The 16,070-nt window shown below is 36.1% G+C and overlaps 3 protein-coding genes across 4 annotated transcripts; 2 read left to right on the top strand and 1 right to left on the bottom strand.

The window, feature by feature from the left end:
* On the top strand, nucleotides 1-3,786 carry cabp7b (calcium binding protein 7b). 2 transcript variants are annotated; one of them, XM_056745579.1, is made up of 6 exons: nucleotides 1-951; nucleotides 1,904-2,047; nucleotides 2,191-2,303; nucleotides 2,711-2,858; nucleotides 3,323-3,488; nucleotides 3,583-3,786. In XM_056745579.1, the coding sequence occupies exons 1-5, from the start codon at nucleotides 843-845 to the stop codon at nucleotides 3,448-3,450; spliced, it is 642 nt and encodes a 213-aa protein (XP_056601557.1). In that variant the 5' UTR covers nucleotides 1-842; the 3' UTR covers nucleotides 3,451-3,488; nucleotides 3,583-3,786. The 2 variants fall into 2 exon arrangements, with proteins under 2 accessions (XP_056601557.1, XP_056601556.1); XM_056745578.1 differs by having other exon boundaries at nucleotides 3,323-3,786.
* Nucleotides 3,787-6,638: 2,852 nt separating this feature from the next.
* zmat5 (zinc finger, matrin-type 5) lies at nucleotides 6,639-8,536 on the bottom strand. The gene is made up of 5 exons (XM_056745580.1): nucleotides 8,266-8,536; nucleotides 8,119-8,181; nucleotides 7,933-8,013; nucleotides 7,667-7,778; nucleotides 6,639-7,216 (listed from the first exon to the last, which is right to left on the bottom strand). Exons 1-5 carry the CDS (start codon nucleotides 8,390-8,392, stop codon nucleotides 7,075-7,077), a joined length of 525 nt encoding a protein of 174 aa, XP_056601558.1. The 5' UTR covers nucleotides 8,393-8,536; the 3' UTR covers nucleotides 6,639-7,074.
* Nucleotides 8,537-9,872: 1,336 nt separating this feature from the next.
* On the top strand, nucleotides 9,873-15,392 carry arpc5lb (actin related protein 2/3 complex, subunit 5-like, b). Its single transcript, XM_056745585.1, has 4 exons — nucleotides 9,873-10,651; nucleotides 14,133-14,204; nucleotides 14,285-14,461; nucleotides 14,713-15,392. Exons 1-4 carry the CDS (start codon nucleotides 10,511-10,513, stop codon nucleotides 14,773-14,775), a joined length of 453 nt encoding a protein of 150 aa, XP_056601563.1. The 5' UTR covers nucleotides 9,873-10,510; the 3' UTR covers nucleotides 14,776-15,392.
* Nucleotides 15,393-16,070: the final 678 nt, after the last annotated feature.

The following is a 16,070-nucleotide window of genomic DNA, read 5'->3' as shown; positions in this document are numbered from 1 at the left end:
TCTTGGATTCTTGTTCAGCACATCAAATTTCTTCAAATCAGTTTATATTACGCGGCCATTTTTAGAAAAACAACGCGTTATTTGTCGTTCTATAATTATTGTTATACTCGTCATTTATTAGAGAACATAATTTACCTTATTTTATTCTTGCAACTGGACTGAAATTAATAAAATCATGCTGCTCAAAATCCAGGAGACTGGCATGTGCCATATTTTGATTTCTTTAACTCGAGACCGCTCGACTACCTGTAGGATTGCAATAAGAGCGTAAGGGAGCTGAAACCCGGGAGGAGGTAATGCGCATCTGTATAATGTGACAGTAGTCGGTTTCTTAGACTCACTCGATCGGTCATCTCTGTGAATATTTGTTTTGTGAACCTTAAATTATACCCGTTACACCTGACTAAGACAATCTGATGGAACCACCATATCTCAAGGATCGACTACACCACGTTGTTTTCGAAGAGGCGTTGATGCTCTCCATTTATCCTTCGAATCCAGCTGAAGATGCGCAGACAATGGGGACAGTTCCGGCTTGCTACATTTGAATCATTTGAATGTCTAACATTCATATACCATTCGTGACTGGATTCGTGGGATCATATACAGCAATAGTTAACGAACCTGGTGCAAAGCAGTCTGCAATCTTCCGGATGATCGTTTTTGCATGAGTGTGCAGAGTGACTAATCGTACCTGGACTTAAAAAATAGACGATGAGGATGAATCAAACAACAGTTTGCTTTGAGCTTCCAACGTGCGCTCTGTAGTAAAGTTGCAGTGGCCGAACTACAGCAGTGCTATATGAAGATCAGGATCCAAGGGCTGGTTTGCCGTCGCAGAAATGCCAGTTCGTGCCGTGACTTCCCGGTTCATGTACAGGGGACTTTGCTCAATTCCTGATCTTCTCTCTTACCGGACTCCCATCAGCCTCCCAGAGGATGAAGTGGAGGGTGAGTAATATTTCATGTTGAGTTATGAAGCTGCGTTATCTGTTGCGATAGTGCTTTCAACGCTGAAAATGTGAATTTCAGCACCATGGAGAGATCTCTACGGCAGCCTCACCTGTCAAGATTTACAGTGAAGAAATTGATGTCTGAAATTGTTTTTGTTATCTGTACACTGATCTGGGACGAGATATGCTTTAAGATATGTGTATATTGCATTGAATTTTATTACAGCGCAGTGAGATCAATGTTTAGTGGAGTTCAAAGCGCAATTGGATTACGAACGGTGAGGGTGGGCGTTCCGTTGCCACACGAAAATTGCCATCATCTCGAATATATCCAAAGACAAATACAGGCGCAAATCTCTGTGGTCTGTTATATTAACTTCAAAGTGAATCAAATTTAGCGTGGACAATTTTACAAACTTATCTATTCGGTTGCATATGTAAAAATGCTAAATAAATTTAAGGTGCAGTTTCAGACATATATATATATTTTCAGTTCTGTGTTTCAATTTCTGGGTAAAACCACCCACTGTGTACATGCTTGTAAAACACAAGCCAAGCTCTACACAGACAGCCCCAGAGAGACGAAGAAAGTCAAAGGCCTAAACTAATGTTTGCCTTTATTTCTGTGCAGAGTATTTATGAATAATTAAAACAAAACACATCACCAAATTTGAAATTCTGCACAAATTCCGTTTGTATTATAATAACTATTAAATATCATACATATACTGTTAGAGAAAAAGCTGTTAGTAACCTTTAAAAGATAGATATAGACTATTTAGATACTGATATAGTTACATTTGATGCCAATATGTAGGCCTTTGATGTTATAATATTCACTCTTTAGGGGCAAAGGGTATCCCAGTGACATCTTTTGTACTTTTTGTCAGACAACAAAAACATACGTTTTATTTGTTTATGTATCTACAATGTATCTGGCACATCTGTAGAGATCCGCGAAGCCTTTAAGGTGTTTGACCGTGATGGGAATGGATTCATCTCTAAACAGGAGCTGGGAATTGCCATGCGGTCTCTTGGTTACATGCCAAACGAGGTGGAGCTGGAAGTGATCATTCAAAGACTGGACACGGATGGTATAAAAGCACTTGCATATAATCTGTTGTTGGACACACAAGCACACGTTTATATCTCAGCCAATTTATAAAATTGTGATACAAGTGAATCGTTAACAAAGGACAGAATAAGATTAAGAAGATCATGTCATTATATTTTGCAGGTGATGGTCAAGTAGATTTCGAGGAGTTTGTAACACTTCTCGGACCAAAACTGTCTTCTGCTGGTATGCCTGATAGGTTCCATGGAGCCGAGTTTGACTCCATTTTCTGGAAGGTGTGTCGTTTTTCTTGAATTAATCTGAAACACTTTCCCCAAAATCTTAATAATTAGTTCTGGCAGGCGTCAGCTTTACTTCATCTCAATGTTTTATGACTCCCTGTGATTACTAGTGGACAAGAGAAGATTATTCATACATTATTCACACTCTGCAATTAACTTATTGACATTTGTGGCAAAGTAATAGCATTGAATTAAAATGAATGTTGAAAGCTCTGTTTCAGTCTATTATAAAGCAATATTCCCTAAAATCTGCAATTTAGTATAACCCATCTGTGCATCAGCCACTGATCAATAATGGCTGCCATTTACTGGGAAACTTTTAATTTTTAACCTTGTTCTACTAATGACCTTTTCATTGTCGGTTTATCGCTCTGAATGAATTTTCTTATTTATTACATTAGTGTGACATGCAAAAGCTGACTGTGGATGAGCTGAAGAGACTCTTGTATGACACGTTCTGTGATCATCTGACAATGAAAGACATCGAGAACATTATCATGACAGAGGAGAGTCACTTAAACAGCCCCGAGTGCCAAGTAGATATTGACAGTAAGCATTCATACACCAACAATTCTGACACACTAACAATAAGCCATAAAACCAACAAGCGATAACAATTCAATAAACAAAAATGTGATAGACATAATGCATTATTGGCTGTTTGGGTTCGCACGCCCCTTTCCGTTTCATTGTGAAGTGCCTGTGCATCGTCAATCTAAATCGCTTGTCAGTTCTATTAAACACATAGAGACAAATAAGCCAATATTGCAGGCAAACAATCAATGTTTAGCTTTTGTTGATAAAGTCCTGGGGAAAAGAGCTCATAAATCTGCACTTGAAAACCTTGTTTTAGATTTTATGCATTTCTTTATGTATTGCAGTTAATGTTTGTATTGGAGCTCAGTGAAAGTTAAGGATTGTGACATTTGTCCTTCTAAAGAAATGTCATGTCTTTTGGGACAAATCAATAATGCCATGACAAAAATTTCTCTCTTTTTTTATTGTCCCCAAAGCAAGCCCCATGCAACAAGTCAAGCACACGTGTGTGCGGAAAAGCTTGATTTGTGCCTTTGCAATCGCATTTATCATCAGCGTCATGCTCATCGCAGCCAATCAGATGCTTCGAAGAGGGATGAAGTGATCGCTTCTGTTTCTAACACAACAAATGACTGGCAACAGGTAAAAATGCAAAAAAACACTAAATTCAGTTTCTAATGATCCCAGTTTAAAAATAACACCAAAGTCTGCGCTCTCATTTCCCTATAAACTGAAGGTAAAATCAGACTGTTCTTAGCTGGCAGAAGAACGATGTCCCAAAAGCCCAAAACAATTTAATTCAAATGTCATTTTTGTGTAGAAATAAATCAAGAGCAACACTGATAATTATCATTGTACTATATTAATTATATTATTATATCAGGTCATGTTACCCTGTAGTAATAAAAAGCATCTGTTATAACACTGAACATAATAGAAAGTATTGTATTGTATGGCTGTATTCTTATATCCATATTTGTATGAATGCCATGTCAAGGTATTTGTGTGACATTGACTAGGGTATGTCCCCATTTGTTTGTAATGTTTAATGTCATCTGATCATTTACTATACATAGTTTTCTGGACATAGTTTTACCATAGTCCCAAACAGAAACGGTTGGTAACAATGATTAGTTGAAACGGTTAAACAAATTTGCCTATGACGTCAGCAGATTTTACACTCTTAAAAATGAAGGTGCTTAAAAGGTTCCATTTTTGGTTCGACAAAAAACTATTCAGTCAAAGAACCATTTCTTTCTTACCTTTTTAGAATCTTAAGAACTTTTTCGCCACAAAGAACCTTTCGTGAAACAGAAAGGTTCTTCAGATGTTAAAGGTTCCTTATGGAACCATTTAGACAAAAAGGTTATCATATGGCATCGTGAAGCACCTTTATTTTTAAGAGTGTAGGATAAGTAAAACCAAATGTAATGTGAAAATGTGTAAATGAATGTCTTAAAAATTTACTGATTCACTAATAGAAACTGATGGAAAATTGAAGATATATAATTGGTGACAATCCAAAGTGTTATGCCACGGTCACACTAGACTTTGAGCATTAGAAAATCGTTGGGAAGGTTCTGCAAAAATGGGTGGGAGCAATTTCCTCCATCTTTTACATTTTTAAAATTACACATCGAAAGGCAAAATATCTTCGGACGGGCTTGCGTTTCCGGTCTGACGCATTCGCATGTGTATGAATGGGAGTCAATGGAGCGATAAGTCTAGTGTGACCGCAGGTTTATTGAATTTTACCTGTGCAATGAGAGTTTAACTTGCAAAAAGTATTCTTCCAGTCTTAACTCTCAGGATTATGACAAATCTGTCATTTGCGTACTGGTTGTGTGCAAAAAAGCATCGTCACATGAATATTACAAGATATTCGTATTATATGTGCCAAGTGAGACTAAATGTTTGTGTGAAAATATACTGCAAAATAACTGTGTTCTTACGTAATATGACATATTTGCATGAAATGTTTCCTAGCGTTTTGATAACATCAATGTTGTTAATGAATAATCCGTCTGTATTAATATTATCTTAATTTAACAGCTTGTGGTTTTTACTGTTATTGGGTGATCTGTATGGTTGTGATCGGTGTAGTGTCAAATTCTATATTTGTTTTCCAATTATGTCATTTAACATCTAAAGACTGAGTTTTAAACTTTTCCAGCATAGCTCAAAGGGAATGAACCAGTAAACATGAGCAAAAGAAAGGGTCTTCAGCATTCTTCAAAGCAACTTTATAGCTTTAGGTTTGGTGCGAGCTAACGGTATCAAGCAATATTGGGCTTATGCATACTATGAAATGTATGCATCCAGCGTCTATCTGTAATTTATGCATCTGTCAGCAATCTCAGTGCCTAAACAATATGTTGGTATTGTTCTGTGTCTCTATGGTCAGGATTCCAAAGTCTGTGCACTTTCTTAGTAGATAACACGTAAGTGTTTGTGCAATATCATTAATGATGCATAACTAATAAGTTGTGTTCATTAACATTTATCTATCATTTGAAAAGGAATAACTAAGCACTTACAATAACTTTAGATCATTCTGCGTCTGCATAGGATGACTGTAATGGCAGGAGAACTGCATTTGTATCGGGAGGGCTAGAGTAAAATAAACCAACATGCAACTTAAAGTGATAGTTCACCCATAAATGAAAATTCTGTCATCATTTACTTACCCTCTTTTCTTTTCAAACCTGTATGAGTCTCTTCTGCAGAACACAAAAGAAGATATTTTGAAGAAAGTTGGTAACCAAACAGCACTGGTCCCCATTCACTTCTATTGTATGGACACAAAATCATTGCAAGTGAATGGGGGCCAGTTAACAACATTATTCAAAATATCTTCTTTGCTGTTCTGTGGAAGAAAGAAACTTCAAGAAAGGTTTGAATTGACAAAAGCGTGAATAAATGATGACAGATTTTTTTATGTCTACACAGGGTAGTCAACTAACTCAAGGCATCCATGAAATTGTTCTTGCTGTTTGTAGTACACACAGAACTGACCAGTGAAGTAATACTGACATGAGACAGCCTTTCTGACAAAATATACCAGAATTGTAAGGATATGATGTTATTTCATTGCAGTTGCATGTCTTTGTAAATTTCTGACATGTTGGCTTTTGTTCCCAAAATATGCAATTGATTCTTATTTGACGACAATTTACTGTGATTTAAAGTTACGACATGCATACAAATAAGAGGTACTGATTTCAGGACATCGAAAACATATCATTCTGTCAATTTCCAAAGTGTTTCCATGTGATCTACGATGTATTTGTTTAAGCTGTTTATACACACTGTTAGAAGTAATATCATTTAACATGGCAATATTTTTTTAAAAGCATAAGAGAGTAAGACTCTTGAGATTATATGAAATATATGCTTTATTTTGTTTACCTGTATTTTTCAATATTTCTTTACTATAAATTCATCATAATCCACATGGGCAATGTAGCATATATCCAATTACATAATGTTGGATTTAGTTCACATAATTGTATTAATGTTCTGATGTAATAGTAACATATTTAAGTGGTATATGTAATTTTATATTGCATCAATGTTGATGTATCATCTTGAATCTATGATGTACCAAAATGTGCTGATAATTACATTTAATTGTACTATATGAGCAACTGAATTAAAACAGTGGTGATCCTTCTTTGCGCTTTCTTCAGTATATTTTTTACTAGTTAAATCTGTCTGTGAGTGTAAAATGAGGTCAATGTGTGATGCATGACTGATACTACAAACACAACTACAGTGTTAACGGCAATAATATATAAGTCTCCAGCTGCATTTATTCAAACTTCAACAGCAAAACACGAATCTGCAAATCTATGAACATTATAGTACAGTATGCCTATAATGGCAGGATGTGTACACACTGTAATATTTCACATCCATGTCTTCGGTGAAAACTTCTTGACACACTGCAAATGAAAGAAACTATTATGTAAACTACTTTCTATTAAAATATTGCATCATGCCAGAGGTGTTGCAAATAAAGGAACACAAGTACATGCTACGCTATTATTTGCACAAAATCAAATCAAATGCACAATAAATAAATCTCAAATGGTTTTACTATGCAATTTGATGTAAATATTGCACCATTATTTACAAATTGTATATAAAAACAGCAGCATGGTCACTGGGATTTTAACACACTTGTGTCATTAATACACAATGTAAAATGATTTTTATACATTCCATATCAACCCCATTCATTCTGCAAGCTCACTCTCCAACCGCCAGTTGGTGGGGGATGGAGAGATGGAGGAAGATCTGGAATAGACAGAAGGTACGGAGGTATCTCAATGTTTTCAAGGCACTCTTCTTCGTCCATCTTTAAAACACTGAAATAAAAACAGTAACGCGAGTTACAGTGCTGAACCAAACAGCATATGTGCATTCTTGATCATTGGGGTCTATGTGCAGGTAATTATGCAAATGAGGCAGCTGCATGCAATCTCATTTTCGTATCTATCAGGGTGACCTCTAAAACAAGCTTTTCAATGCATTTTGACATCAAGGAGGCAGAGTTGCACCTGAGCAGCTGGGATTCCTCATTCACGAAGACAGCAGGTTCAAACAAAACCAAAATGCCTCCGATACAGCATATTTGCTATCACAACATAAGTAACAATTATTTCCTATCAGATATGAACCGTGAGATTTATTCGAAAAATTACGTCTGTTTGCAAACTTAGTCAACAAAACTCAAATCTGCTGGCTTTCTTGACATCCTGAACAAAAAATATCTGGTCATTTGAAATCATTTTGTTTTAATATTTCACATTAAGTACCTTCCTGATGTCAAGGCAGCCTGTTTCTTTTTTCTTCTGGAAAGCCATTCATCAAGGCTGCGTTTAGATGATAATCCATCTTGCTCAGGAAATTCCTTCTGTCGCCTTTCATCTAATAGGAAATTGCCAACACGTGCTCGGTTTAATAAATTGTATGTGTTGGTGTACAGCCATCAGCACTAGACATGCCTGTTAAGCAGATCTGTACAGTTAAAAATACCGAATCAATGATCTACGCAAAAGGCACCATAAGAAAATCACCTCACCATCAATCTTTTGTTCCAACATCTTCATGTGCCTCTCGGACATGTGTGAAAAACGACAGTTTATACCAAATACACACTGCCCTATAACCAAAGAAGAAAATGTAAACGGGTTAAGTCAGCAACTAAACCTAAAAAAATTACAAGAAGATAAAGACATTTGTTCTCGGACGTTTAACGTTACCTTACCTGTTTGGAGAAACTTTCTGCATGGTTCCTTTGCCCGCTCTTCTTTTAAGATTGCAGGAGCGTCTGAAAATAATTTTAAAAGGTGTGTTTTGGGTCTCAAAAGTATAGCTCATTGCATTTGTTTCTATGTAAACGATATGCAATTACCTCTGAAGTTGTCAAACCAGGCTTTCTTTGCTCGGTGGTGTTGGACCCCGTTTAGGTGCTTCTTTCTGTTGTGCATGTTGTCCTGAAAGCTGCGATCGCAGTAGTCACAGTAATAGCGCTTCCCCATTGTTTGCAACAACGTGTTGATAACACGTTATATGTGATTTAAACTAAACCTTGAAACAAAAAAGTAAAATTAATTTTATAAAACGCCCTCGAATTCATTCACGCTATAGTGTTTCAACATGGCGACGAAAACATGTGGAACGCGCAGGCGCAGAATTCAACAATGAACAGCGCCATCCAGTGGAAAAACAAACCATTACCATGTGTGGAAAGATCTTCTTCTTTGGATTTTATGGCGGGTTGCGAACCAATAATAAGTGCATACTGCCACCTACTGTGATGGAGTGTGAAGAGAATGTTTTATGCACTCTTAAATTATAGTCGCGTAAATCCTATACAACCCACTACTCCTAATAAATCTCATGATTGCATTTGTTTTCCGGAATTTGGACCGTCATTTAATAAGCCGGTTAGTGTAAATTGATACATACATTTTCTTTTAAACTTAAACGCTAGGCCCGGTAAAAATCGTTCTTTAGCCACTAGTTACCGGCCAATCGCATTAACATCAAACTTGTGTAAATTAAGGGAAAGAATGGTGGTTCAATATACAATAGAAATGAGAGTATTCTTTACCCTCATCAAAGCGGTTTCAGGAAAGGACGAAATACTATGGACTCAGTTATATGTGTACAATCAGATATCAGAAAGGCAATGGTGAATAAAGAGGAACAAATCGGAGTGTTCTTTGATGTGGAGAAGGCTTACTACATGCTATGGAGAGAGGGGCTTCTTATTAAGTTAGAAACGATGGGCATTTGGGGGAAAATATATAATTGGATAATGGATTTTTTACTCTATAGGACTATTCAAGTGAGGGTTGGGACAAGTTATTCCAGGACTTATGCTATTGATTATGGAACACCACAATGTAGTGTGTGTAGCCCAGTATTATTTAATATTATGATTAAGGATATCATAATATTATATTATAATATTATATATCAGAAAGCTGTTTTAAGAATATTACAAGAGACATGGAATAAGGAGTTAAAGGGAAGACACCTTTTTATTATCCAAAACAAGGTAGGGAGTGAAAGGAGTAAATATGGAAGAGATGACACTATTATATCTAGGCTATTGGGCACACCAGACTAAACCAACATTTGCACATGATAGGGAAAAGTGACACAAGCAGTCGTGAGCACTGTGGGGTGACAGAAACAGTGGAGCATGTGTTCCTACATTGTGTCGGATTTAGTAGTGAGAGAGCTCATCTTGTTTAAGATCTTAAAGAATTGAAAGTCAAACTAACAATTAAAGAATTATTTCAGAGTACACAGAAAGAATCTAAAAAATACCCTATTTTATGTTTATAAGTTTCTGAGAGAGTCACGTTTGTTACATGAATATATATAAGGTTGCTAAATATACATATGTTTATAAAGGTTTATAAGAAAAAATATATTTATTAAGATTATTAAGTCCTCCTTGGTCTTCACACTCCATCCCAATAGGTGGCGGATATGCACCAAAGCTGGTTTGCCAACCGCCAATAAACAAAAGAAAAGAAAATCGGCCTAGAATATCTAAACTTTTCATTTTCCGCCTGTTTTAATAACGTTACATAAAATAACTACAGAATAGTCAAGTTTTAAATCGGTAAAATATCAAAACTCTTTGGTCATTTTTGAACGCGATGCCACTGATCTAGATGGATTCAATGATCTATGCTAAGCTATGCTAAAAGTGCTATCGCCAGACCCGGAGATCGGCCGAATACATTCCAAAACGGTAAAACTCAATGTATTAACTCTTGAGGAGCAGGGAAATGAGCATATTTCGAAAAATGTGGAATGTTCCCTTTATTTCAACATATATTATTAATCTTAAAATATAATATACATGAAATATAAACCCTTCACATACTCCCATACAGCAGGTGGCAGGTTTCCACAACTATCACGCTTTAACATTGAATATCTCGGTACACCGACACAGCTCATGTGATGGCATAACACAAACACAAAACCCTGATTTGACTATCTACTCGTCCATCTTTGAAAGCATTTCGATGTGACGACGATTATAACCACATACTGACATTTGCCATAATAGCGCGTGCACTGTAACATAAACAGCAGAGAGGACTGCTGAGCGAGGTGACACTGTGGCCCCGATGGCCAAGAACACGCTTTCTTCGCGCTTCAGAAAGGTTGACATTGATGAATTCGACGAGAATAAATTCGTGGACGATCACGACGAGGCAGCCGATCAACAGGGACCCGATGCGGCGGAGGTGGACAACCTTATCAGGCAATATCCTTTACAGTGAGTGTGTAAATGTTGTCGGAACGTGGTACCTGTGACATGATCGCGCCCCGTTCAGTACTAGCGTTTGTTAACATACGACACAATTACATTTTACGTAATGTAATGCTTTCCCAAAGCAGAGTTAACTGTATTGGGTCTGTGTTTATTCAAATGAAACGGGATCTTGCATAGAAATACGAAACCTGTTGCAGCAGATGAGTTTAGGGTGCGGTGAAATGATTGATCTTAATTAAAGTAGCATACAAGTTATTCTCGATGCGGTTTGTGCTCAACATTAGATGCCTGGTAGTTGCATTATTTTCTCACAGTTTTCCAGTTAGGTTAAGTATGCACGTTTATCTCATGTCACTTACGTATGTTAGGCAAACATGCGTGATTATATCATCATCTTATTAAACCTGTTCAGGAGGGTTGTGTTTCCTCATGTTTTACTGTAACTTAAGTTACTTGCATATTATTTCCATGTTGTAATTCTTGTTTCCTTGTTTTGGTCTGTATAAAGTTCACAATGGCGTTAATGTATCTGTGAAGATTGTTTGTTTACTATCTGTGTTCGGTTTATTCTTTTGTGAAATGTAACAAACTTATTCACTTTATGGTTGTGTTGCAGGCAATAATATGATTGTTTAGTTAAGGTTGTTACCCAGAGTATTCTATATAAAGAAATTTGACTTCCATTTCTGATGCTGGTCGACTCTGAACTTTCTCCCTCATTGTGCGCAGAGACCTCTGCTTTGCATTGGGCTTTATGCTTCCTCTCTGTTAACCCATCATACCTGATTAATCAAGTTCCTGTTGATGGTATCTTGTTTGGATTTGTTTGAGCGGACAAACCCATTAGACTGTCACATCCTCAAAGTCAATAGTCATGTATTTAGAATAATACTTGCATTTCATTCCCTAACGCAACAACTATGACTGTGTCTACAGTATGCTTGGTGACATCAAATGCATCACAATTGCTATGTGCTTCTGTATTTGTCATTTAGTCTTAACCCTGTTTACAAGCTTTGGGAGCTTTTAGTGTCATGACTTTGATGGGGACCAGTATTTCACGAGCACTTTATTTTCAGTAGGGAAAAATGTAAAAAGCTTGAGCTTGCAAGGTTTTATTATAGAGCGCTGAGCCTCGCTTAGAAAAACAAGAGGTCCCTCAGGAACACCTGGTCCCAGTACAGTTGTTGATGTTTTTAAGCAAAGGAAGTTCATACACAATTCTCATATGGCTATATGTGTATTATACACTAAATGCTTCATTATAGGTAGTAAATGTGTGACATTTGAACATGTTGGTGCCACCACTGTTGTTTTCATTTATAATGCTATGTGTACTGTATAAATACCCCGTGTTGCCCTTTACATGGTAATGCAAATGTGAGTATCTCAGACAGGTTTATTCAAAGCAGAAATGTAACGGTACAAAATGTTCACATTGGTAATATAGTCAACAAAATTATCACGATTATCAGTATTATCACGTTTTTTCCCCAAATTGCTGGGAATGTCCAAAAAGTACCAAGTTTTATGTTGATGTGACTTGTTAAAATCACTTTTTGTTGACATAAATATCAAATAGTTCATATTAATACTGGCACAATGGGGTCATTAGGTAAAAGTTTCTCATGTTCAGGTTGAAAACAATTTGATTCGTAAATCAGACATTAATTTAAACGCAACACAAATCAGAAAATAATCTGTCTGCGTGTGTCGTGACTCGTGTGTAATCGGATGTTCTTTAGGACATAGGAGGCACCTGCAGTCATAAGAGCGATCGACAAAGCAACAGAGTTGAATCGAGCTTTAAAATCATAAGTCTGTCTAGAGAAATATGAAGTAAACGTGTTTCAATATATTTTCCCCATTATAAACATTTTGGGCCTAAAAGCTCTGTGATCACAAATAAACGGGAGCAGACGAGACTGAATATGTTTTTATTTTGCACTCCTGAAATAAATGAACAAAAACGTGTTTCATAACGCACCTCTGTTATACAGCTGCTAACTTTGTCTGACGCTGGATAGTATTTACCGTTAGTAACAATAAGTTGGTACAGTTTAATGATAACTAAAATATGACATGATATTACCAACCGTTGGACGTTTTTATCGTGGTTCATCATAAAATCGGTTATCTTTAAATCCCTAATTCAAAGCATGTGCACTTCCGTCTCTTAAAATATTCGACGTCATAAACAATGTGTAAACAAGCAAGCACAAACTCCTTCCATCCAATTTTACCTTAACTTATGTCTTTATGTTTACATTTTTAAACAAGAAGCGTAGAAGCTATACGTTCTGTTCTCTCAAGGCAACTCTCAACCGTTTGGTGTTATAAAGCTTTATTTAAGAAACAAATTAAAATGATGGATAGTTTAGCTCAAATATAAGTTTATAACATCCTCAACACAGCATGAAAAAGGGCAACCAGGAACAAGAAGTTATATTCTGGAACACAAGTGTGTCTTGAGACTGTTTTCTGTGTTGGGTCCTTCTATTTTTTTATAATTAGGTCACAGTGTTTAAAATTAGAGATTCATAATAAATTGTTGGCCATATCGGTATCGGCTGATAAATGGTTATTTTCAATATAAATATGATAAAAAAATTTAGGCCGATATATTAAAGCCGATAAATCATTTCCTCTCGTTAAACTTGTTTAGCTGCACACAGTTGACTGTTAAAATACTCTACAATGCTATCTTATCTTTCTGTCATGATCACTTGACTTCCAGTCGACTTACTGCTATTAGCAAAACATTGTTGATGTAGGTAAAGAATTTAGGAATTGTTTAAATTATAGGAACGAAAGCATATTGTTTGAATCAGACTGCTGTCTGTATGCTTTCTGTCTTGAGACCTGTTAGAATTGTCTGTTCTAAAAAAATTCTGGGTTGCTCTTGAAGAACATCTTTGTTTATTAAATAATACATATACCAGAACAGTTTGAAGGTTAAAGTATCATTCACTCATGTGTAAAATAGGCTTGGTACATGATTTTCAGGGAAAAAAGACTAAGTTACCTTGATTTCTGCAGTGAATGTTTTAAAAAAAGCAGTTCTCCACATTTTGCCTTTTCTTTCAGTCTATGGGAATTTTATAGTCATATTTATAAACTATATATCGGTTATCGGCTACTAATGTTAAAGAAGGTCATTGTTATTGGCCAAAATATACATATTGGTGCATCCTTATCAAAAATTTCAATACTTAGGAGTTGAGACCAGTGTTACTATTCTAATAGGGAGGGTGATGTTAAATCAAGGATAGGTGTGTTGGTCATTGACTTTTAACATAAATGTTGTGTGTCTTGGTTAAAGTTTTTAAGAACACATCAGCAAATAACTGTAACATATGTAATGATCAATCATTCCGGTTTCTGAGAACTTTTGTCTCGTCTCAGTATGAGAAGTGGTATATCTCGCATACAAGTTGATGACCTGACTTTTCCTTAACCAGTTATAATGCACAGGGGACATGATGGCGGCCCTTCACGTTGCTCTAAGGAATCCTCCAATCAACAGCAAGAACCCTGCAGTAAAGGTGCACTTTCAATAATCGTTTATTTAAACAACAAATTAATACATGGAATATGTTGTTTTCATCATATCTTTCTCTCTCAGGAAAGAGCTCAGACTGTGGTGTTAAGGGTGCTGACATCATTTAGAAGCAGTGATATAGAGTCAGGTGTTAAATCGCTCGACAAGAATGGAGTCGATCTTCTCATGAAGTACATCTACAGGGGTTTTGAGAAGCCAACAGATAATAGCAGTGCCATATTGCTACAGTGGCATGAAAAGGTAAAGATATAAAAAAATCATCATTTATTCACCCTCATGTCATCCAAAACCTGTATAACTTGTTGTCTTCCGTGGAACACAAAAGGAGATATTTTGAGAAATGTCCCTGTGGTTTTTTGTCCATACGGTAGAAGTCAATAGGGACCTATTGTTGTTTGCTTACCGACATTCTTAAAAATATCCCATAAAAATGCCATGTACAATCAATAGTGTAATTGTTATGTGGAAAAACTGTCTATCTTCTGTAACAGGCATTTGCCGTTGGAGGACTAGGTTCTATTGTTAGAGTAATGACTGCCAGGAAGACTGTATGACTACACGACCAGACCTGACAACAATGCAACTTATAGACACCAAGGACTTAAGGCAAGCTTGCCACTCTATCAGAGGAAAGAAAACATATTTTTTGATGCTATTGTGTCCTGATGAAGAAAATAATAGAAACTTTAAACAGTAGAAACTTTAAACAGTAGAGAAACAGAAGCACTTGTTTCAAATCTTGTGTTAAAGTTGACTTTAATGTGCCAATATATCTTAAATTGTTCTATGATATATTGGAATGAAAAAATAGTCATGGTTTTGTGTAAAAACAATAATTAAGAATACAGAATATATGGTGGAAACAAGAAACCATCCCAGTGGACATGCTTTGAGTTTTATGGTGATACAGGATTCTGCACATACCATTAGGTGAGTTTAAGCCGGTTACCCAAGTTCATCCATGTTTAAGACTGATCTGATTTTAAGTGTTTTCCAAGCGGTTTTAAGACATTTATATTTAATTCTATGTTTTATTTTATTTCACACCTTTGGTCCCGCGCTCTTTTGTTTGTGAAGAGATTTAATAGTAAAGCCAGTGATGTACACCAAAGGAGTAGAGTGGGGATCATTGTAAAGTGCCTGCTACAATAAAATTATTGGATCTCCTTTGTGTTCTTGTGTGTCAGTGTTTATTTTCAGTCTGATTCTATTATTAGTGTGTTATTCATGGACAGTATGAATTCGGCATGTTTTAACACATAGTAATGATGTAATAATGTACCATATGGATATGTCTCACATGTATGACGGCTTTATTTGGAGGGTGACCTACAGAACCAGGAAGGGCAGACTTATTATGATAAAACATATCAGGTAACCGCAGATAACAAGGGGTTTCAAGGCTTTCTGAAGGATGTGCCACTGATCATTTGGATTGTGCCAAAAAAACGCCTCTGCGGGACACTATTTAAGACACAGTGTGCTGTAATCTCACTGCAGGTCCACGGGCCATATTCATTTATAATGACAGCTCATCTATATACATCCAGTCTGTTTTTAAGTGATTATATAATACAATTACTTTTTAAAGGGATACTCCACTCAAAAATGAAAATTCTGTCATGAATCAACCTCAAGTACAAACCTGTATAAATATATTTGTTCAGTTGAACACAAAGGTATTTAGAATTATGTAACCAATTGAGATTTTAGGTAGTCTAGGGTGCCTCCAAATGGTTTGTTTGCCTCAATTCTTCAAAATATCTTTTGTTTAATAGAACAAAAAATAAACAGTAATTTTTTACTACTATGGTAGTCAATGGTGCCTCAGAAATGCTAACATTCTTTT

The sequence above is a fragment of the Triplophysa dalaica genome, chromosome 4 (assembly GCF_015846415.1).
Source record: "Triplophysa dalaica isolate WHDGS20190420 chromosome 4, ASM1584641v1, whole genome shotgun sequence".
Classification (NCBI taxonomy): Eukaryota; Metazoa; Chordata; class Actinopteri; order Cypriniformes; family Nemacheilidae; genus Triplophysa; species Triplophysa dalaica.
The sequence above is the reverse complement of the archived record's forward strand: the minus strand, read 5'-3'. Positions and strand labels throughout refer to the sequence as shown.